Below are 23033 nucleotides of genomic sequence, written 5' to 3' on the forward strand. Positions count from 1 at the left end.
AAAACCATCAATAGAGACAGCATATTTTTCATTATGGAAACTTGTGCTAAAATAATAATGTGGTCATTTTACAATACTGTGAACTACTGCAAGGTCATCTAACATTTTTGTTCTCATTTTGTGATTGAATTATAATTGTATAACTTGAAATCACAAAGAACTGTTTTTAACATACAAAAAGGGCAAATTAGCGTTCTTCGGTAAACTCTCTATAGTAATTTTTAAGGAGGGAAATAATTTTAAAAATCCCAGTAGGCTTTTCTTTTCTTTTCTTTTTTGGCCATGCTTGGAAGTGGCGTTGACCTTAAAACTTTTTGATCTCAAAGAACGCTTAATTAATCTGATGTGAAGAAAAAATAATAACCGCTTCACTTCTCTGGCAGTCTAATCGCAGACCACCCCCTTTTCCCCAGCCTTAGGGGAGGGAGCGTTTAATAACGGTCTGTGTAAACTGATGCCCAGGCCGTAGGAGTTCGCAGGAGCTCTGCTCGAACAAGTTAAACCAAGCAAGGGGCAAAGGGCAGCCCTCGAAACAAAAAACTGCTCAAACCAACCAACGCAGAGGATCGCAATGGCTCTGCTGGCGCGGATACTCAAAGCCCGTCTGCGCCCGGCGCCCGAGCGGGGCCCTTGGCAGCCTCGGCCCACGGACGCCAGGCTCCCGGCGAGGGCGCGGGCCGAGGACAAAGGAGCCGGGCGGTCGGGGGCGCCGCGGGCCGGGGGCCGGGCAGGGGGGCCCCGGAGCCTCGCCGCCATGCCGGGACCCCGGACCCTCGCCAACCTGGTGGAGTTCTTCTGGAAGGACGGCTTCAGCCGCATCCACGAGATCCAGGTAGGCTGCGCGCGGGGGACCGGGAGCGCGAGGGGGCTCGCTCCGGCGGGAAGGCGCCGGGGACGAGGCCCGGGGAGGGAGCGTCGGGAAGGGAAACCCGGGAGAGGATACCGGGGAGGGAGCGCCGGGGAGGGGATCCAGGGAGAGGAAACCGGGGAGGGAGCGCCGGGGAGGGGATCCGGGGGAGAGGATCCCGGGGCGGGGGGAGGAGCGCCGGGGAGGGGACCCGGGGAGAGGATCCCAGGGAGAGGATCCCGGGAAGGACGCCAGCGAGGGAACCCCGGGAGAGGATACCGGGGAGGGGATCCGGGGAGAGGAAACCGGGGAGGGAGCGCCGGGGAGAGGAAACTGGGGAGGGAGCGCCGGGAAGGGAATCCGGGGAGAGGAAACCAGGGACGGAGCGCCGGGGAGGAGACCGGGGGAGAGGATCCTGGGGAGGGAGCGCCGGGGAGGGATCCCGGGGAGGGAGCGCCGGGGAGGGGATCCGGGGAGGGAGCGCCGGGGAGGGGACCCGGGAGAGGATCCTGGGGAGGGAGCGCCGTAGAGGGGATCCTGGGAGAGGAAACTGGGGAGGGGGCGCAGGGGAGGTGACCCGGGGAGAGAATCCCGGGAAAGGCTCCAGGGAGGGCACCGTAGAGGGGCGCCGGAGGAGAGGGTCACGGGCAGGGGCCGCCCTGGAGCCGCTGGGGCCGCCCTGGAGCCGCTGGGCCCCCACGCGCCGTACGCTCCGGCGGGCGGGCCTGCGGAGTCGGGGCGCGGGGAGCCGCCGCCCGGCCTCCCGGGACCGTCCCGAGGGAGGCCCGTGAGCAGCACCGCTCCCGCGGGGGGTGAGGAGCCCTGCGGGTCTTTACGCGGCCGAGGACAGGTTGCGTACGTTCCTAGTCCTTTTTGTTTGTGTTTTATAATTGAAAAAAAAACAACAGCGAGGGGTTCGGAGGCTCCGAGTTATGTAATCTCTAAGTGATGGGAAGACAAACGAAAGTTCGTGAACCTCGGCGTCAAGCCAGGTCTGGGCAGGGACTTAGGAAGGACCCAACCGGTCCAGCAAGCCCGTCGGAGTGTTGGGAGCCCGCTCGTTGCACGGCGGCTCATCTTGACCCTGAGTTTTGCCCTTCCCGTGCCCACCTCAAATCGCGTCTTTCATTGCAAGGTGACCCCCACCTTTAAGCGTCGTCAAATCCCTTCGCTCCCATTTGCTATGGCAGCTGCTCGCCGCTTGCCTCCGTCACTTTCTCAGGGCTCCCACCCCAGCGCCCGCTGTGATCTCTGGGACCTGGGCCTTTTGACCTCTTCGGAGAACACCCTCCTTCCCCACTACTCACTTCTTTTTGTTCAAAGCTCACCCTTCAACCTTCAGAAACTTCTCAGAGGAAGCTTTTTGTAACCACCCACCTGGGTTTTGGTCATTCGTTCATACATTCATTCCCTCAACCCTTAACCTGCATGAGGGTGCAGAGGCCACAGCTACAGCTGGAGAAGCAGAAACTTACTTCATTGATGGAAACAAAACAAAACAAAACAAAACAGTGGAGCAAAAGGAGCAATTTTAATTTGACTGAAATTCCAGTTGGCCCCTCATGAACTCTACACGATTTCTTCCCAAACATGTTTCTAGGGGTCAAAAATGATTTTTTCTGTTCCATGTGGAATCTGAACATAAGATATCAAGATGATAGTTTTCAAATACGGTAAAAAAAAATTGTTATTTATTTATTGACAAGTTCAATACAGGTTGCTCTAGACTGGATAAGGTTCTAGTAAAACCCTCTCCCCGTGCTCTCCAGGTCACCCCTAAGGCATTTCTAAGGAGGAAGAGAATTATTCTGTTACCTCAAGTCCAGTTTCCTTTCACTCGACTTGTAATCACAGAATGCTGTCTCACAAGGGATTCATCTACAGGGTCCAGGTCTTTCACTTTACATGTGGAAAAGGCCCAAAGTGTTGGCTGAGTGACTTGCCCACAGTCACATAGCTGGTTAGTGGCAGAGCAGACACAGTGATCAAGGTCGCCAGGTACGACAGAGCAGGAGGGTCCTGCGTTACATAGCAGCCCTTTACAAGCACCTGTGGAATCTTGGCCAATCAGTTCTTCTCTCTGGACCACAGTTTCCGCCTCTGTGCGGGAGTCTAGCAATCCTCATCCATCTCACGGGTTATTGTGAGGTCGTGTGATCAGGGCTGTGGAAGGGCTTTGTAAACTGTAATAATAACCAATACATAAGAAGAATGAACAGTTCTGGAACACTTTTCATGTGCCAGGCATAGTTTTAAGTCCTCCATGGGAGGTAATTTCTATTATTTCTCCATTTTGCAGGTGAGGAAACTGAGACACAGTGGAACCTAACTTCCCAAGGTCACCCAGCTAGTAAACTGTGAGCCGAGATTCCAACTCCAGAGTCTGTGCTCCAGCTGGCTAAACAAACTGAGTTTGTGGCTGACTGTGTCATTCCTTGGCCCTCCACCAAAAAGGGCCATAAACTACCTGTGTCCTTCATCTCGTTCTTTTTGCCCCTTGGTCAGTGGCTCCCTTGTCTGATTGTGCCCATTCAGTAGCTGGATTTGCCCGAGGAGTGGCCCATCTCCCAGTAGTTCCGGTAACAGTCATCCTATCAGAGACCTGGAGAAATACCCTTTTGGGGTCACCTGTTAGGCAGAGTGATCCCTTGGCACCTGACACATCCCAGTTGAGTCTGAGTGTCTTCATTTCTAGGCAGCGGGACTTCAACCAGGTCCACAAAGAGGCAAACAGCTTCTACCTGAGAGCAGACGAGTGGAGAGATGACAGACCCTCTGGCCCGCCATTTCCGTGGTTGAGAGTTGGAGTGATAAATGTTGGCAGATGCCAAAGAGGGACGTAGTCATTTTCCCCATGTTTAACCCTGCCTATGTCATGCTTTTTTTTTTTTTTTTTTGGCCACACCGCACAGCATGCGGGATATTAGTTCCCTGACCAGGGATCTAACCCATGCCCCCTGCATTGGAAGCATGGATTCTTAACCACTGGACCGCCAGGGAAGTCCCCATGCCTATGTCATGCTGAGCCATGCTGGAGGGTACTTTCTCTCCTTCCTTCTTTAATTATTTAACTGGACTGTTTAATCCATTTACATTTATTGTGATTTCTTTTTTTGGTAACAACTTCATTGAGATATAATTCACATATCATACAATTCTCCCACTTAAAGTATACAACCATCACCACAATCAATTATAGAACATTTTCATAACCTTAAAAAGAAACCCATATTGTATTCTTTAGCTATCACTCCCCAACCCTCTCATTCCCCCAGCCTTAAGCAACGACTAATAATTTACTTTCTGTCTTTATAGATTGTCCTATTCTGGACATTTCATATAAATGGAATCATATAATATGTGGTCTTTTTTGTCTGGCTTCTTTCACTGAGCATAATGTTTTCAAGGTTCACCCATGTTGTAACATGTATTAGTACCTCATTCCTGTTTATGGACAAATAATATTCCAGTGTGTGGATAGACCACATTTTGCTTACTTATTCATCAGTTGATAGACATTTGGATTGTTTCTACCTTTTGGCTGTTATGTTTTCATTTCTTTGGGGTATATATCTAGGCGTGAAATTGCTGTGTCAAATAGTAACTCTGTATTTAACCTTTTGAGGAATTGCTAGACTGTTCTAAAGTGGCTGCATTATTTTATATTCCACCAACAGTGCTAGAGGGTTTTGATTTCTCCACATCCTTGCCAATACTTGTTATTACCTGTCCGTTTGATTATAAGCATCCTAGTATGTGGGAAGTGATATCTCATTGTGGTTTTGATTTGCATTTCCTTAATGACTAATGATGTTGAGCTTCTTGTCATGTGCTTATTAGACATTTCGATATCTTCTTTGGAGAAGTGTCCATTCAAATAATTGCCCAGTTTTTTTTTTTTTTTTTTTTTTTTTAATTGCCCAGTTTTTAATTGGGTTATTTGTTGTTGTTGTTTTTTACTGTTGGGTTGTAATAGTTTTTTTATATATTCTAGACATAAATCTCTTATCAAATATGTACTTTGCAAATATTTTCTCCATTCTAGGGATTGTCTTTCACTTTCTTGGTAATGTCCGGTATCATATCTTAAGACACAATTGCCAAATCCAAGGTCATGAATATTTATCCCTATGTTTTCGTCCAAGAGTTTTGTGGTTTTAGCTCTTGCATTTAGCCTTTGGTCCACTTTGAGGTAGTTTTTGTATGTGGTGTGAGATAAGGGTACAAATTATTTTTTGTTTGTGGCGATCCAATTTTCCCAGCGTCTTTTCTTAAAGAGGCTATTCTTTCCCATTTAATTGTCTTGGCACCCTTTTTGAAAATCCATTGACCTTAGATGTATGGGTTTATTTCTGGGGTCTCAATTCTATTCCAATGATTTAGATGTCCATCCTTATGCCAGTAGCACACTGTCTTCACTACTTTTATAGTAACCTTTGAAATAGGGAACTGTGAGTCCTTCAACTTTGTTCTTTTTTAGGATTGTTTTTGCCGTTCTGAATCACTGGAATTCTGATAGAGATTATGTTGAATTTATGGATCAGTTTGAGAAGTATTGCCATCTTAATAATATTAAGTCTTCCATTCCATCGACATGGAATAAATAAATTCCATTTATGTAGGTCTTTAATTTCTTTCAATGATCTTTTGCAGTTTTCGGAGTGTAAGTTTTACACTTCTTTTATTAAATGTATTCCCAAGTATTTTATTCTTCATGATGCTATTGTAAATGGAATTGCTTTCTTAATTTTATTTTTGGATTGTTCATTGCTAATGTGTGGAAATACAATTGAATTTTGTATATTGATCTTATATCCTGCAAGTTACTGAACATGATTTTTAGCGGATGTCTTAGAATTTTCTGCACGCGAGATCACGTCATATGTGACTAGAGACAGCTTTGCTTCTCCCTTTCCAATCTGGGTACCTTTTCTTTCATTTTTTTGCTGGGGGCATTTTTACAGGTTTATTACAGATTTCCCGCAGGGAGCTTTCTTCACAGGGCAGGCTGGGCGGCTGCTGAGTGTCTGAATGAAAGGGGCAGGCAGAGCCTGTTTGACTCAGGACAGTTAAGACCCTGCAGTTCATCTACAGCCACATTCCTCTCACATTGCTTCACACAGCTAAGGTTTTTTTTTAAACACACATCTTTAAAGAACTAAGAAAACTTCTATGAATATGATTAATGATGTGAAAATATGTTTACCTCAGGAATACTTAGAGCAACCACTCTTTTTTTGTTTTAATTAATATTTATTGGAGTAGAGTTGATTTACAATGTTGGGTTAGTTTCTGCTGTACAGCTAAGTGAATTGGTTATACATATACATACATCCACTCTTTTTTAGATTCTATTCCCATGTAGGTCATTACAGAGTACTGAGTAGAGTTCCCTGTGCTGTACGGTAGGTGCTTATTAGCTATCTAGTGTGTATATGTCAATCCCAATCTCTCAATTTATCCCTGCCCCCTCCTTTCCCCCTTGGTAACCGTAAGTGTAGTGGCCACTCTGATTCAGTTCTGCATAATGCAGAGCTTCCCTCTGCCCCAGTTTTCTGCTCCCCTAACATCCAGGAATGTCCGTGTCAAAGGTATATCATATCTGTGTATTTTTTTCCTTTTTTGATTTCTCCATGGTTTTGCAGCAGAAACACACACGGGAATATGGAAAAATCTTCAAGTCTCACTTTGGTCCTCAGTTTGTAGTATCTGTTGCAGACCGAGACCTGGTGGCTCAGGTGCTCCGGGCAGAGGGGGCCGCACCCCAGAGAGCCAACATGGGGTCCTGGCAGGAGTACCGAGACTTACGGGGCAGATCCACCGGGCTCATCTCCGCGTGAGTATGTGAGACCAGGCTGAGCCACGAGCAGGAGTGGGGAGCCCAGGGACACCCCCACTCCCTGAACACTGGGCTCCTAAAACCAGCTATTAATAAAGCACAGAACTCCCAGTGGAATAGTATCAAAAGAGCCTGACGTGTGATCTCCTAAAATCTCCTAAAACCCTCTGGGAAGAGATGTGGTGGCAGCGACAAGGTGGGGATCCCACTAGCCGAGTGATGGAGAGGAGCCATTTTTCAAGGAACGCTTTGTGGCTTTAGGTGTCCATTCGGTGACCACTGCGGGGGTTGAAGCTCACAGAGCCCATCTGTGCACAGGGGTGAGGGTGGTGAACTGTTTTAGGAGACCTCCAGGAGGGGCTGCGAACTTCAGCACTGATCGCCATGTGATGGCGTTCCTGCCTTATAACAGGCTGTGGTTATTATACACCTCTGTGTCTTCCAAGAGTGAATCGGTACAGCCTCAGGCAGGGAGGAGAAAACAGAGCATCTGCAGATCCCCTGGTCCAAATCCCTTTGGTTTAGAAATTCTATTTTTGGCTCTTTTGATATACATGTCCTTACACATGAACTGGGGAGTAATACCATCACTCCCCTCTCTTTGCAGTGTCTGTCCTGTCTTCATCCCATTTGGACTGGCAGATCTTGTTGACTCTTTATTTCTGGGAAATGTTTGCAGAGATACTCTGAATTCCTTCCTAGAATATCACTATAAGTAAGGTTATTTGGAATTCACTTTATTCTAGGGAGGGTGAACAGTGGCTCAAGATGAGAAGTGTGTTGAGACAAAGAATTCTGAAACCGAAAGATGTGGCCATTTTTGCAGGAGAAATCAACCAAGTTATTGCTGATTTAATTAAAAGAATCTACTTCCTCAAGAGCCAGGCAGAAGATGGGGAGACTGTGACCAACATCAATGACCTTTTCTTCAAATATTCAATGGAAGGTAGGTGAACTCAGGAGGTGGGGAAGATGGAAGAATGGACATTTACCAAAATATGGTTGTTATCACTCATTGAGCATCTCCTGTGTCCCAGACAATGTGCTAAGCCCCATACATACGTACATGTAATTGTCACAATGCTAATGGAACCAGGTTGACCGACACTTTCACAAATGGGGGAACTGAAAAACTAACCCCCATTTTTAGTGGCAGAAACTTAGTTTCAAATTGAGGTCTCTCTAACTCAAGAACCATGCTCCTAATTACTACACATTTTGTTTTAGCATAGTTTGAAAAGCAACAGGGGTCTAGAGGGCATGTACTATAATCATTCTAGCTTTTAAAGTCCATGTTAGATGGGTAGCACATTCCCATGGTTCAAAAATCAAACCCAAAAAGTACTCATGGAAAAGTCTCCCTCTCTCCTGACCCAGCTAGGTCACCAGCTTCTTCAAGGGATATTTTATGTACATACAAAGAAATACGTGTGAGTATTCTTTTTACTTAAAAAAAAAAATGGTAGCATACTAAACATTTTTTCTGTACCTGGGTTTTTGGAGAATTCTATTAGCTTTCCCATTTTTATTTTTATTTATTTATTTATGGCTGCATTGCGCGTGGCATGTGGAACTTCCCTGACCAGGGATGGAACCCGTGCCCCCTGCAGTGGAAGCGCGGAGTCTTAACCACTGGACCATCAGGGAAGTCCAGATTTCCCATTAAAAAAAAAAAAAGTTTATTCAAATTTAATTTTTAAGTTAACTTTTTAAAGTTCTGGTATTAATGCTCTCTAAAAATAGTAACAAAATCAACAGAGAAGTGAGTTGTAAACACACTGAAAAATCCTGCCCTTCCCTGGTTCACAGGGGCCCTTTCCTCTGCCCCGTTAGCTCGTCCTGGGGCTCCTCGATGTGCGGCCAGGAGGAGCCACCTTTCAACTCCCCAAAGTTGGGCAACTGGCTGAAAGGTTGGGAGCTCTGCCTTGTGGGTCTTGAACAGACTGTTGAGCTGAGGGCGCACTGAGGCAGAGGGTTTGTCAGCATTGAACCCACAGCGCCCTGGGGGTCAGGACCTGGTAGAGAAAACCTCACGGGTAGGCACCTGGACCACTTTTTTTTTAATTTTTATTTTTTTGGCTGCACTGCAAGGCTTGTGGGATCTTAGTTCCCCGACCAGGGATGGAACCCAGGCCCCCTGCAGTGGAAGCTCAGAGTCCCAACCACTGGACCGCCAGGGAAGTCCCTGGACCACTTTTGAACGTTACATTTATGGCCAGGTATCGTATGTTGATGCTGTGAATAATCTAGAAGAAGAAGAAGAAGGGGTGTAACCTCTCTCCCGCGCAGGCGTGGCCACCATTCTTTACGAGCGTCGTCTGGGCTGCCTGGAGAACAGCGTCCCGCAGGCGACCATGGACTACATCGAGGCCCTGGGGCTCATGTTCTGCACGTTCAAGACGTCCATGTACGCCGGTGCCATCCCCAGGTGGCTGCGCCCGCTCATCCCCAAACCCTGGCGGGAGTTCTGCAGGTCCTGGGATGGACTCTTCAAATTCAGTAAGAGAAGAGGCAGGGCGCCTTTCGTAGAATCAGATGGACCTGACTTTCCTCCTAGTTGTGTATCTAACACTCACGCAGACAGTGGGTACTACTGCAGGGGATACCCCGATGGAGTTACGTGCTATTGGGACTCAAGAACTTTTAGATTGGTTTCTCGAATGAGCAAAAAGCACGTGGGTTGTGAGCACAAGTAACGTGACAGATTTCTCACTTTTTAAAAAAATGCATTTATTTATTTAATTTATGTATTATTTTTGGCTGCACTGGGTCTTTGTTGCTGCGCGCGGGCTTTCTCTAGTTGTGGTGAACGGGGGCTACTCTTTGTTGCGGTGCCCGGGCTTCTCCTTGCGGTGGCTTCTCTTGTTGTGGAGCATGGGCTCTAGGTGAGCGGGCTCAGTAGTTGTGGCACGCAGGCTCAATAGTTGTGGCTCACGGGCTCTAGAGCGCAGGCTCAGTAGTTGTGGCGTGCAGGCTTCAGTAGTTGTGGCACGTGGGCTCAGTAGTTGTGGCTCATGGGCTCTAGAGCGCAGGCTCAGTAGTTGTGGTGTGCAGGCTTCAGTAGTTGTGGCACATGGGCTCAATAGTTGTGGCTCACGGGCTCCAGAGTGCAGACTCAGTAGTTGTGGCGCACGGGTTTAGTTGCTCCGCGGCATGTGGGATCTTCCCAGACTAGGGCTCGAACCCGTGTCGCCTGCATTGTCGGGTGGATTCTTAACCACTGCGCCACCAGGGAAGCCCTGAAGAAGCGATTCTTAACCAAAACTTCTTTCAAAAGAAACACTGTTTTCAAACAGGCCAAATCCACGTTGACAACAAGCTGAGGGACATACAGTGCCAAATGGACCGAGGGGAGAGAGCGAGAGGGGGCCTGCTCACGTACCTCTTCCTCAGCCAGGAGCTGACACGGGAGGAAATCTACGCCAACCTGACCGAGATGCTGCTGGCCGGTGTGGACACGGTGAGCTCTCAGCTCTCCTTTCTTCTCAGCAGAGCACAGTTAAAGCTGGGGGCCTTTCAGAGGAATCGGACAGATGGCAGATACTTTAAGAGGACCATGCTTGTTTGTACTAGCTGAACATCTGCTTCACTGCTGAGGGTCTCCAGGAGAAAACTCAACCTTTTTTCTTTTCTTTAATATAAACTAAGGTGCACGATGAATTCTGTAAATAACATAACCCAATTCTATTACCACACACACAAAGTAGCAATATGTTTTAAAGTTTAAAATCATTCCTGATTTGCAAACATTTCCCCATTGTTTCATAATATCAGAAATGAAGGGACTTCCCTGGCGGTCCAGTGGTTAAGACTTCGCCTTTCAATGCAGGGGGTGCGGGCTCGATCCCTGGCCGGGGAGCTAAGATCCCCCATGCCTTGCAGCCAAAAAAACAAAACATAAAACAGAAGCAGGATTGTAACAAATTCAATAAAGACTTTAAAAATAGTCCACATCAAAAAAATCTTAAAAAAAACAAAAGAAATGAAGAGGGCACAGGCATTAAAAACCCTCTTATTTATCATTTAAAATATTCCGGGCTATGGAGAACTTCCCAGTTCATTTGATAAAGTCAGCATAACCTCAAAACCTACTAAAGAAAGCATAAAGAAAGAAAAGTTTAATAAGCAGTTTGGCTTATGAATATGTACATATATCAATTTTAAATCCTAGTGAATAGATTCAGTTAGTGTAGCAGATGAATAATATACTATGACCAACGAGGGCTCAATATCAGAATGAAACAAAGCATTGCCCATTGATTTGGAGGGAATTCCATACCTTATTACTAAGTGAGAAATGAAGATGCAGAAAAGCATGTACATCCTGTGTTCCCGTTAGTAAAACAGTGGCCCCCGTCCTATCTGTCCGTGTGCACGTGTGTATCGCTAAGTGACGGCTGGGCGTGGAGGAAAGTATGGACCCTGCACCCTGGACGGTTAACGTGGGTTCCTGGGCTGGGGCGGGGCTGGCACAGGGGTGTGGAAGCCAAGTTCCTTCCAAAAACTTATGTATAATCGGATACATTTACTCAAGTATAAAAAATGATATACTTGTGGGTATATGTACAGAAAAAGTTTAGAATTTGCTAAAAGAAAGTGGTGAAATAAGAAAAAGAAGGGCCAGGCTTTTGGTAATTGGTGGAAGAAAAGTCAGTTGAGTGAAATAATGAAGATTAAGACAGTAAATCTGGTGATTTACTGTGTCTCCAACGCACATCTGTAAGCATCCTTCTGTTCACACGGAATCCTCTGAGGTAGGTGTTATTGTCTTCATTTAACAGGTGGGAAAATGAAACAGCTAATCTTGCCTCAAGGTTTTTCCTTCACAGGAGTGCTTCCTGGACTTGAGGAAAGCACAAATCTCCTTTTTAGAGGTAGACAAAAAACCCACGGTTGACATTTTTATTATGAAGTCACTTAAACATGTAAAAGCAAAAAAACTTCACATAAATTCATTATTCTTATGGATCATCTTCAACAATAAAGCAAAAAGTATATGAATTAAATACAAACTAATCAATGCGGTCAATGCAAGCGATGAAAGTTCTGATTAACCGTGTGAATGTGACAGTGTGGGTTTGCTTGAGTGGAGAAGCAATGATGGAATGAACGGCCTTGTGTCTAAGCTGATTCAGATGCATGCTACTATTGCCCCCTGGTGGTAACTCAGAGCATCACCGTGAGATGGAGGGCAGAGAGGACTCGTTCCTGCGTTGAGGGAACATCAGGAGAAAAACTCTTGAAACTTCATGCTCATTTTTTAAAATGTTATTTTAAAAAGCCAACTTCACTGCAGCATAATTTATGCACAATAAACTGCATCCATTTAAATGGTACAATTCGATACAGATTGTTGACTGATACAGGATAAGCACAGATGCAATCATTTTTGAAACCAGCACTGCAGTTAAGATCCTGGACATTGCTACCACCTCTGCAAGTTCCTCACCCCCATTTCAGTCCATCCCTCCCATACCCTCCCCACCCCGGCAACCGCCTTCTGACACTGTCATAACAGTTTGCATTTTTCTAGAAATCAGTTTGCATTTTTCTAGAAATTTATGTAAATGGAATCATACAGTATGTATTTTGTGTCTGGCTTCCTTCACTCAGCAAAATGATTTTGAAATTCATGGATGTTGTTGCCTGTAAAAGTAGTTTATTCTTTTTTATTACTGAATAGTATTCCATTGTATGGCTATACCACATTTGGTTTTTCCATGAAAATGTGATTTTAATAGAAGTTTTCTGTTCTCTTCATAGGAAGCGTCTAAGTTATCTCCTTATCATTTATAAGGAAGAACTTGCACGTTACATTGTATATTACAGGAAAGCTTGCCCTCTAAAAATACATAATATCTGTTAGAGGGAAATGACATCAAGATGGCCTACTTAAGTTAGATTTTTTTAGATGAAAGAAAGGACACATACTGTGGAATTTCCTCGTTTACAAGAGAGTGAACTACAGTCACATAGATAATAGTGTTGATTTTAGTGAAAATCTTGGAATCTAGGGTATAAAATAGAATTATTTATTCTCAATAACCAGAAATGTAATTCTTCAGTTTAGGAAGTGGTGTAAACAATGATACTGCTTTGTGCAAATGCCATTCAATCCTTATATGCTGCTTTGCTTGGTAAGTGCATGGGAACGATGAGTGGACCAGTAATAGTCCTGTGACCACCACCCCTGTCCCCCTTTCCCCCATCTCCTCTAGATTAGGGCAATCAGAGCAGCCCTTGCCCAGCCATGGGCTTGCAGGATGCAGTTCTCAGGCTGATGGACAGCCTCAGGTCCTTTCTAGCAAAACTCAGGTGACCCTTGTAGAGAAGGTCGAAGAAAGTTCTAGGCACAACTTCCAGGCTTGACCAGCATTCCTACGTGCTCTCAAACTCCACGGAAGAGGAGGCAGATTTCTCTTCAATGATTTTAAAAAGTTCCAAAATAATTTTTCCTGTGGCTCTTCATTGAAAGAGCCCTTGAATCCCAACGTTGATGTCACTTTCCAAAAATCTCTGTTATTTTTTTTCCAGGAGGAGTTAAGGGAGATCATCTTTTGTTTCAGTAAGACAAAAAATGCTCCGATGGACTTATATGGGCATGGCTTTGCACCTGTGCTTATCCTCCCATGACTTCACGTCCGATGTTGCCTGCACCTGAAATCCTTGATTTTACTCACCCATGTGCCTGTGTCTGCCGGTTTCTTTATTAGACATCGTTCACGTTGTCCTGGGCAGTGTATCTCCTCGCGAGGCACCCGGAAGTGCAGCAGACCGTGTACCGGGAGATAGTGAGGAATTTGGGGGAAAGGCATGTTCCCACGGCTGCAGACGTCCCCAAAGTCCCACTGGTCCGAGCTCTGCTTAAGGAAACCTTGAGGTAAAAGGCTCACCAAAATTCATGTCAAAAACTGTGTCCGTTAAGTCTCTGATTCTTTATCACAATGAATGTGCTTTTGACTTAAAAACTGGGTCCTAAACCAATACTCCAGTGACCCTCGGTGGCAGAAATGTTTAGGAAGGAGGGACTCATGACCATTTTATTTCCTCTCTGCCCTCGACAGAGCAGCAGAAAGGCTATTCTGTTTTACAGTTGGAAATATTCATTTCTTCATAAAGATCTTTAGAGCCATCCTCGAACTTTGTACTCACTCTAGACATTTGTTTCATCAACTGTTTCCCAGTGTGCTCGTCTGAGGATAAAGCAGAACAAGACTGACTGTCAGGAGAATGTTCTGGGCTGAGTGGCCAGTTACTAGACGTGCTTGCTGTGCTCCTTGTGTGAATCTCCTAGTCAGGGTGGAGACACCAAGTAGTGAGGCTTGTTTACTTCCGGACAGGACTTTACTGACCCTGGGAAACACCGGAGCGTGAGGGATATGGGTGGGCTTGGGCAGGCTTGGGTGGGAGGTGGGATTAGGTGACTAGGGAAGGTTCTTCCTCCTGTGAGGCTCAGGATCGTGACCACAGCATTCCTCTGTGGAGGAAATGCCGTGGCAAGGAGCAAAGGTTATTCACAGAGTACACACTAAAATAATGCTTTTAAACCTGACTTGATAATGATATTTCAAGGTGGATTTCATCTTCAGCATGCTGTTTAATCTCAAAAAAAAAAAAAAAAAAAGGAGAGAGAGAGAGAAAGAAAGAAAAAAGCCAGCTGTGTGTTAACTGGTATTTGTCAATTAAAGTTTATTCAGAGTTTTCATAGGATCACTTCCCAGAGAATCCAAAAACTGATGTAGCATTTCTCAGAATCTATTGCTTGGAGCCCTGAGTCCTATGAACTATTCCTTGATAAAGGGGTCCCATGCTTGCATAGATTTCAGAAATTCAGCATTATTCCTCTTGGGACTTCCCCGGTGGTGCAGTGGTTAAGAATCCACCTGCCAATTCAGGGGACACGGGTTCCAGCCCTGGTCCGGGAAGATCCCACATGCCACGGAGCAACTGAGCCCGTGAGCCACAACTACTGAGCCTGCGCTCTACAGCCCGTGTGCCACAACTACTGAAGCCCGCGTGCCTAGAGCCCGTGCTCTGCAACAAGAGAAGCCACCACAATGAGAAGCCCACACACCGTAACAAAGACCCAACACAGCCAATAAATAAATAAATAAATAAATTTTAAAAAAGAAAAGAATTATTCCTCTTGGGAGCACAGTAGCATTTTAAAGGCTTTGCTTTGTGTTCTATAAATTTTTTTGACTGTGAGGCCCCAGAATACTTGCTGGGCAAAGCTAGGGAGCCCATGAAGATCCTTGCAAGATTTCCTGGTTGAAACTGTACCGTGTGTTACTTTTTAGAAAATGAAAATGGCAATATATCCAGACTTCTAAATGTTTAGTAACATATTTTGAAAGTCACCGCTCCTGTCCCGTCCCCGTTGGCTCTTTCTAGGCTGTTTCCAGTGCTGCCAGGGAATGGCCGGGTCACCCAGGAAGACCTGATTGTTGGCGGGTATCTGATTCCCAGAGGCGTGAGTTTGGCAGACATGGCGGGGCTGGGCTGAGCAGGGGCGGTTGGATTGGAAATTTGCTTCCATGTTTCGGATGTGCTTGTACCTAAGCAAATATCTGTAGATGTCCTTTTCTTCTGCATATATTTTTATGATGAAGATGGGGCTTTAGGAGCAAGGAGATGTGGATTGTGTGATACTGCTCTGGCAAAAACAAAGGCAGATATTTCTGTAGCTCACAGGCCTATTCAACCCTCCCTCCCCCCGGGGGCCCCGTGGAAGCAGCAGATCCCTCCAGGGAGAGTTTCTGAAGGACTTGAATTGCCTTCTCTGTGGCTGCATTGATGTCCATTCCGGGTAGGGTGTGAATTGAAGGGGGACCTGCCATCCTGGGTCTGCATGGCCTCTTACATGACACCTCCTGGCCCGGAGCATCTCTGGAGGGTCGGTCCAGCTGGGGCTGTGGCCTCTGCTCTGCTTCCCCTTGATTAAGTTCTTTATTACTTTTCTGGTGAAAACGGTTTGCTCAGACCCAGCTGGCCCTCTGCCACTATGCCACCTCCTACGAGGATGAGAACTTCCCTCGGGCCAAGGAGTTCCGGCCTGAGCGCTGGCTGCGGCCAGGCAACCTGCGCAGGGTTGACAATTTCGGGTCCATCCCCTTCGGCTACGGGGCTCGAAGCTGCATTGGGCGGAGGATTGCAGAACTGGAGATCCACCTTCTCGTGATCCAGGTAGGGCCTGGGGGGCACCCGCCTGCGGGCTGGGCTTCGTCTAGGTGACTGGGTTCCGTTGGATCAAGACTTAGGGGAAAACAAGGAAAGAGGATTTTGAAAACTTTCAGAGCTTCCCGTTAAATCCCTTTTATGTGTTAAAATGCCTCCCCTCCCCCTGCAGTAGCCACCTCTAGCCCCATGGCCGCCTGCCTTGTTTCTTTCCTCCTTGGAGTCACATGGGCAGAACTGGGATGTGTGTGTGTGTCCGTGTGTGTGTGTGTGTGTGTGTGTGTGTGTGTGTAGCGGGGGTGGGTGGTTACAGGAGCCCAGGCACTCCCAAAGGGGCTCTGCAGAGACGCTAGTGGAAAGTGTCCAGCAAGCAGCCCTCAAACATTACGGGCCATCCCGTCACCAGGAGCTCCTCGAAATCAGGCTCCTGGGCCCCGGCCACAGAGAGAGTCACTGGTGGGTCTGGGATGGGGCTCTGGGCGATTCTGATGTCAGTGGTCCGTGGGCTGCACTCGGTCTAAGAAAGTGCACATGGTGGGGCATGGGGGCATCTCTACTCCTGCTGGTGGCCGCGTCTGCTGTTCAAGCCCCGGCCTCCCAGGCCTCCTCCCTTCAGAGCTTGTCACTGTCACCGTCACCATGGAGGCAGTCACGCTCACCCCCTTACGCCCCCTCAGCACCTCGTTTTCTGTGAATCAGCCTTTTAAACAAGGAGGTGGCTCTCAAGCTTGTTTGGGTTTCGAAACATCAGGAAGGCCTGGTTTTGGTGAGAGAATACCTTACATGCAAATCTCTAAAGGCTCAAGTGTTTACTTTTGCGCTTGTACAGTATCTGAGTTCAGGCTGTAGCAGGAACTAAATAACGTCTGAAGGAAATTTTATGCAAGAAAAGCCTGCAGTAGAGAAACTTCTATCCATTAGCCTTTCCTGCAGATTTGGGGAACCTGCCATGGAAAACCTAGGCCTAAGGCTCGGGAGCTACTGTCATTGACTCCAGGCTTTGGGAGCACGAGGGGATGACCTGGGGACCCATCTCCCCATTTCACTGATGAGGAAGCTGAGGCTCAGGGAGTTGGAGCCACTTGCCATGGTTGCCACGTGGCAGGTGCAGGGCACGAGGCACGTGTCCTGTCTCCTGCCTGCATTTCCCCTCATGTCACCGAGGTGTTTCCCACAGGCCGGCAGAGCCCAGGGCAGAGCACTCAGGGGTTGGGACCTTTACGGATGATGGCATCAGAGAGCGTAAGGGATGGGGAAGGCTGGCCGGCCTATGGGGGATTGTGGGCATGGGGGGATGGTGGGCATGGGGGGCAGGCTCGGAGGGCTGGAGGAGGTGAGGGGCCACGGCCAGGGAGGTGGGCGGGGAGGACGCCAGCTGGGCCCCCCTGGCTCTGGTGGGAAAGCTCCGGGGACCTGGTGAGACCCGCAGAAGCGGGCGCCGGCCTGTCCCTCGGTCGTCCCACCTCTGTGGGCACACGGCTGGCTGCAGCCCTCCAAGGCGAGAGGCGTCCCTTCCAGGGCAGCTGTCCCGGGCAGCGGTGGGCCCCATGGGCGCTGGCCAGGCCCAGTCATGCCCGAGGTGGGAGGCATCTCCGTGTGGAGGATGGATTCCAACCCCAGCTCTGCCAGTTTGCGGTTCCGACACCACGGGCGGGCCTCTCAGCCACTCTGAGCATGTTTCCTCCTCCACAAAATGGGCCAGATACCTGCCTTTTGGGTGTGTGAGGAATAAAAATAGTCTAAGCAGAGTCTGTGTCGTCTGCACACCTGCTCTCAGTGTCTGCTCACGGGGACTGGGTTTGGGAAGGTCCTGGCTCCGTCAGTGCTGCCGTGTGCGCCACAACCACGTCTCCGACGGGCAGAGGCCATTCCCAGGCAGCCTTTCGGCGGGGCTGACTGCTTCCCGGCCGCTTCCCGCTTCTGACGGCCTGGACAACCATAGCGGGCGCTGAGGGCAAGAGGGCTGGCTGAGGGCACAGATTGTGGAGTGGGAAGACGGTCAGAAACTGGGTGTTTGGTGGTGGTGATGGGGGTTTTATTTGTTTGCTACTATAACGTACACGGGTACCTGCTACAGTTCTTGCTTCAAGAGCCCTCATTTCTACTTGCGCAAGTATAGAGAGGGAACATCATTGTCTGTAATTGCCAAGAGAAAAAAATAAACAGAAGGCACAAATAAACAGTACTAGGAATGAGAAAGGAGACGTAGCTACAAATGCGGTTGATTTTTTTTTTTAAATCAAGAAAATACTGCAAACAGCTTTTTTACCAATACATCTGAAGACTTAGATAAAATGTACAATTTACTAGAAAAGGTGTAAATTACCCAAATTGACTCAAAAGAAAGAGAACAGACCTTGAATACACTGAGTCAGTAGTAAAAATACCTACCCACCAAATGTTCCAGACCTAGACAGTTTTATTGGCACGTTTTATCAAACCTCCAATGAACGGGTGATCATTATCTTATACAAATAGAAAATAGAAAAAGGAAGTCTCACTTTTATGAGACTTGTATAACCTTGAGAGTCATAACCTGGAATGGATAAAATAAGAAAGAAAAACTACAGGCCAATCTGATTTATGAACAAAGATGAAAAATACCTTAAATGAAAAATTGGCAAGCCAAATCCAGCAATGTATGGACCAGAAATGCACCGTCACCAAATCAGGTGTGTTCAGGAATGCAAAGATGGCCCACCTCAAGACAGAATTCACCACAATGACAAATTAAGGGAGAAAAATTTTATGACCCTCTCCCAAAATAATTGATAAAATTCAACACCCATTCATGAAGAAACTCTCTTAGCACACCTGTAATGGAAGGGCTTTCCTTAAGCAAATAAATAGTGTCTATCCCAACAAAACAGTGACTTATGCCTGTGGCCTATGGGAAGGGAAGGTTTGGCTTTAGTGCTGCAATATTAATGTGTTTCCTTGAAATCAGGAACAAGACATTCATATCCCACGGAGAATGGTTAGAAGATACACCCTTGCTCCTTGGGAACTGGACACTTGAGGTGGAAGGGGGGCCTTGTTTTTTGGCTTTTACATCTCCTGTGTAGTTTTCATTTTTCAATGAGCATGTACTGCCACTCAGAAAGGAAAAAGGCCCTGTGGGATGTTGGCCATGGAGTGAGGAGACCTGTGTGTGATTCTTTCCTCTGCCACATGGGAATGCACGAGCAGTTCTGTGAGGTCAGAACAAAGGGTCAGAGATTAGATGTTGAGGTGAAGGCACCTCGATGACAGAATGTTCTAGAGCTGCCTAAATACAGGTCATTCAGCTTGGCTCTCTAACAATGACAAAGTAACGATTTTAGCCCGTGTCTTCAATGCAGCCCTGCTCCCTGCATGACCTCCAGCCCCAGAGCCCCAGCTCACCCAGAGGACCCATCAGTGGGTCTTGCTGCTTTACCTGGGAGACCAGTCTGGAGAGTCAGGGTGGGCTGGGGCATCTGCATCCCATGTGACAATATAGGTTCTCCAGCACTGATGCTCTCTTAGGAGGTTGGAGTAGGGGAGGGATGAATGGCTGGTCTGCTACCCTGCACTGTCCCCACCGGCTCTTGAGCAAGGCCCTGCCTCCCCTCCAGGAACCAATGTAGTTTTGACAGAGGTCCTTAGAGCAGGTTGCCTTTTGTTTTCTAAGCCTAGAGGTGACTTTGAAAATCAAGCCTTGGCCATTTGTTGGGGAGATTAGTGCTTGAGGCTGGTGGATACTTAAGTGTTCTTTAAAACTTCCCAGTTTCACCCTGAGAGGTAGGGCTGCTTCTCCTTTTGAACTGCAGAAGTGAGAAATGGAATCAAAGGTGAAAATGAAGAATATTTAAATTAGACAGTAATGGATGAAGTCTGACAGCTGTGCCCCTGCTGTGTGCATACCACCACTGAAGTGGCTGCAGATTCCAGACCAGCAGGAACCCTGGAATTTCACTTTGTTCCTCTTCCCTCCTTGCTCCTTTGATTCCTTCTTTTTCTAGACCTACAGCGGAAGTAATACAGTTAGAACTTTGAACTAGCTAATAAAGTGTAAGTCATTTGAGCATTCTGTTACTGAACAAAGTTCATGTGCCCGACGCACAGTGAGGCCAAACAAACCAAAATGTCAGAGTTTCAAGCAGAGAAAGGTTTATTGCAGGGCCAAGCAAGGACATGGGAGGCTTATGCCCCCCAAACCCCGAACTCCTTGATGGTTTGTGGGGAGAAGCTTTTATAGGCAAAATTTGGGGTAAGGGCTGCAGGGCTGATTGGTTGGTGGTAAGGTAAGAGAGTGGGGCTCCAGGAATCTTGTGCTCATCCTGAAGTTACCATCCTCCACTTGGGTGGGGGCCTTAGCTCTGCAGAAGTGCTCAAAGATACTGTAATGTATATTTCTTGAGGAGGAACCAGAACCCTGCCCCAAGGCTGCACTGTTGTTTCTTGACTGCTCCTCCCTTGTTTCTGCATCCCCTCCCTTCCCTAATTAGTAACTGCTTGAGTCCCCTCTTTGGAACTCAGGGAAGGTCAAGGAAGTCGTATGAAGCCTATTTCCTCCAAGCAAGAAATGGGGGACATGGAAAGGTTTTTGTGTCCAGGAGCCCCACAGGGTCCTGCTCAGTTTAAATTCTGATTGTGTATCTTTTGTCCCATGGGCCTTGTTGCTCAGAGGACATGCTGGACTCCTGTATAGGACCTGATGCCTTGTTTCCCACATCTCTCGTTCCCTCGGCTCCCTGCAGCCGGGGCTGTGACAGGAGTATGGGCACTCCAGCAGTACTGTGAATTTTCTGCTTCCCAATTTTGAAGTCCTTCTCTCTCTCTTTCTCTTCTTAGTTGCTTCAACGTTTTGAGATCAAAATATCTCCTTGGACTAAAACTGTTCATGCAAAAACCCATGGGCTTCTGATGCCAGAGGAGCCCATCCACGTGCGTTTTGTTAACAGAAAGTGAGCCTGGCGTTTTCACCCAGCTGCCAGACCGACACACACCAGGTGTTCGTGGGCCACAGATGATGGTGGGGGAGAAAAGGATCCCTTCTGGGGGCTGTCTTGGTTATAAATTGGCCTCCTGGTTTCTGGGAGACTGAAATCTTTATGCAAAGTAATGTGAGAAGATTGCTTTACTTTTGCATACCAGAGTTGCTTTTTTTTTGGAGAAACAGCTGTTGTGAAGCCAGTGGCACTGAATTCTCATGCCTCATATGGTATCTTACCCTTGGACTCACTATTCACTTACCATAGTCTCCTCTGCATGTGGGCCAGGAAATGTTGGCGTACACATAGATTCAGTGCTTGAATATACCTTCTCTAATACTGCATCCGGGACTGCCCATTAGGATACAATTCCAACTTCTTGTTTTTAATTTGAAGAGGAAACATTAAGAGACCTCTGTAGAACAGACCTGTGGTTGCCAGGGGGGAGGGGAGGTGAGGGAGGGAAGGATTGGGAATTCGGAATTAGCTCTATAGCACAGGGAACTATATTCAATATCCTGTGATAAACCATAATGGAAAAGAATATGAAAAAGAATGTATATATGTATAACTGAATCACTTTGTTACATAGCAGAAATTATCACAACACTGTAAATGAACTACAATAAAATAAATTAGAAAAAAAAAAAGGAATGCCTCTCTAATACCGTAATTACGGGAAGAAAACACCCAGGCGACAGCAAGCCCCAGATTTAGATCCTGCAGCAGGGCTCCGAATTAAAAGGACCATATTCTTATTATTTTTCTCCAAACTAATGTTTCTTTTTCTAGTCATAGCTCCTAAAGAAGTTGAATATTAGTTTTTTGGTTTGAAAGAAATAATCAATAAGAAATAAAACTCCTGGGGAAGTCAAGAATAATCAGGTTTTCTAACCGAATCTAAGTGCTCAGCAGATGTATAAGAACTGATAATCTGAGGATGTGAAATTTCATTGCCTACACTGAGAGAAATGAATTAAACAAACACTGTGGAAAACAGTGTAACTTTAGAACATTTTTATTTCAAGGAAAAATAAATATGTAAATGGACATTCTATAGACAAAATCATATTTTTATCTTCATAGTCATTTTAAATATCCAAACTGGAAATGTGATCCAGCTGTTGGTGCTGACATAAGGCTCTGACTGAATGCCTGGGCGCCTAGGAGCCTTCGAATGATCTGTTGCTGCTCATGCCACCTGTTGGTCGCTAGTAAAAAACACAATTTTATAACATTCTCTCTGTGCCTTCATGCTTGAGACCTCTTAGTCTCAATTCCATAAATCTCTTTACATAATCCTTACCCCCAAATCACTTTCCTACGAATATATACCATAAATCTTTCTTCCCCTCTTTAGTTGGTCATGCTGCAAAGTAATCCTTAAATAAAATAGAAATAGTATCAGTCTCACATACCGTTTTTGTTTGAGTATATAAAGCGTGATGACGGCATAACTTTAGTGTGAGTGCTGTAAAAATATGTAGAGTTAAATATGAAATTCTGTCATGAACTGAAAGAATGTTGGATTCCTTTGAGTTAGCAGTATGTATATTAAATTTTATAAACTAGATACAATTTTATTCTGTTTGAGACTGAAATTTAAAAATATTGAGACTCACCAGGAAACTTGAGGTGAACTCTTATTCTACAAGGTGACCCTCTAGTGATGTGTGGCCCTGCCCAGGGATGGGCACAGCCAGGTGGGTCGCACCTGAGCCAACTTCTTGGTCTTCACGGACAGAGAGAGAGGCAGCCGGACCTCAGGAGCCTCCTGGTGTGACCAGCGGGACGTGCATGGTACCGACTGTGAAGCATTCTTGCCAAAGAAAGTGAAATCGAATCAGTTAAGTCTCTAGATCCACCAGTTTATAGGAAATACAGGGTATAGAGGGGCACGTTAAAATTCCACGCGGATGCAATCAGCAAAATCCAGCCCATAGCAAAGTCTACAGGACAAATAACTTTTTTTTTCCCCCAACAAATAAGTGACAAGAAAAAAGAAAAAGAAGAAGGGGGAACTGTTATAGATTAAGAGATTTAAAGGATAATTAGGGAAATTTGAACAATGCGTATTTGATGATATTAAGGAATTATTGTTACATATTGTTGTTGCATTAACAAGAGAGATCTCATCTCTTGGAGGTATTCCTTAAAGATATAAATAGGTAATGTTTATGGATGGCATGTTATGATATCTTGGATTTGCTTTAAA

At 46.4% G+C, this 23033-nt stretch overlaps 1 protein-coding gene across 5 annotated transcripts; it reads left to right on the forward strand.

Moving 5' to 3' along the window:
• The first annotated feature begins 432 nt into the window (after positions 1-432).
• LOC103017184 (cytochrome P450 27C1) lies at positions 433-23033 on the forward strand. Of its 5 annotated transcripts, none has more exons than XM_057551846.1 (9): positions 433-832; positions 6493-6683; positions 7433-7632; positions 8976-9185; positions 9983-10146; positions 13400-13566; positions 15081-15159; positions 15669-15872; positions 20679-23033. In XM_057551846.1, exons 1-9 carry the CDS (start codon positions 572-574, stop codon positions 20793-20795), a joined length of 1593 nt encoding a protein of 530 aa, XP_057407829.1. In that variant the 5' UTR covers positions 433-571; the 3' UTR covers positions 20796-23033. The 5 variants fall into 5 exon arrangements, with proteins under 5 accessions (XP_057407829.1, XP_057407830.1, XP_057407831.1 ...); XM_057551847.1 differs by having other exon boundaries at positions 6496-6683; XM_057551848.1 differs by having other exon boundaries at positions 6566-6687.

Source organism: Balaenoptera acutorostrata, chromosome 8 (genome assembly GCF_949987535.1).
Source record: "Balaenoptera acutorostrata chromosome 8, mBalAcu1.1, whole genome shotgun sequence".
Classification (NCBI taxonomy): Eukaryota; Metazoa; Chordata; class Mammalia; order Artiodactyla; family Balaenopteridae; genus Balaenoptera; species Balaenoptera acutorostrata.

Coding starts and splice junctions, on each gene's coding strand:
- LOC103017184 (XM_057551846.1), top strand. CDS start 572: ATGGCTCTGCTGGCGCGGATACTCAAAGCCCGTCTGCGCCCGGCGCCC. Junction 7,633..8,975: donor CTTCAAATATTCAATGGAAG/GTAGGTGAACTC, acceptor TCTCCCGCGCAG/GCGTGGCCACCATTCTTTAC. Junction 9,186..9,982: donor GGATGGACTCTTCAAATTCA/GTAAGAGAAGAG, acceptor GTTTTCAAACAG/GCCAAATCCACGTTGACAAC.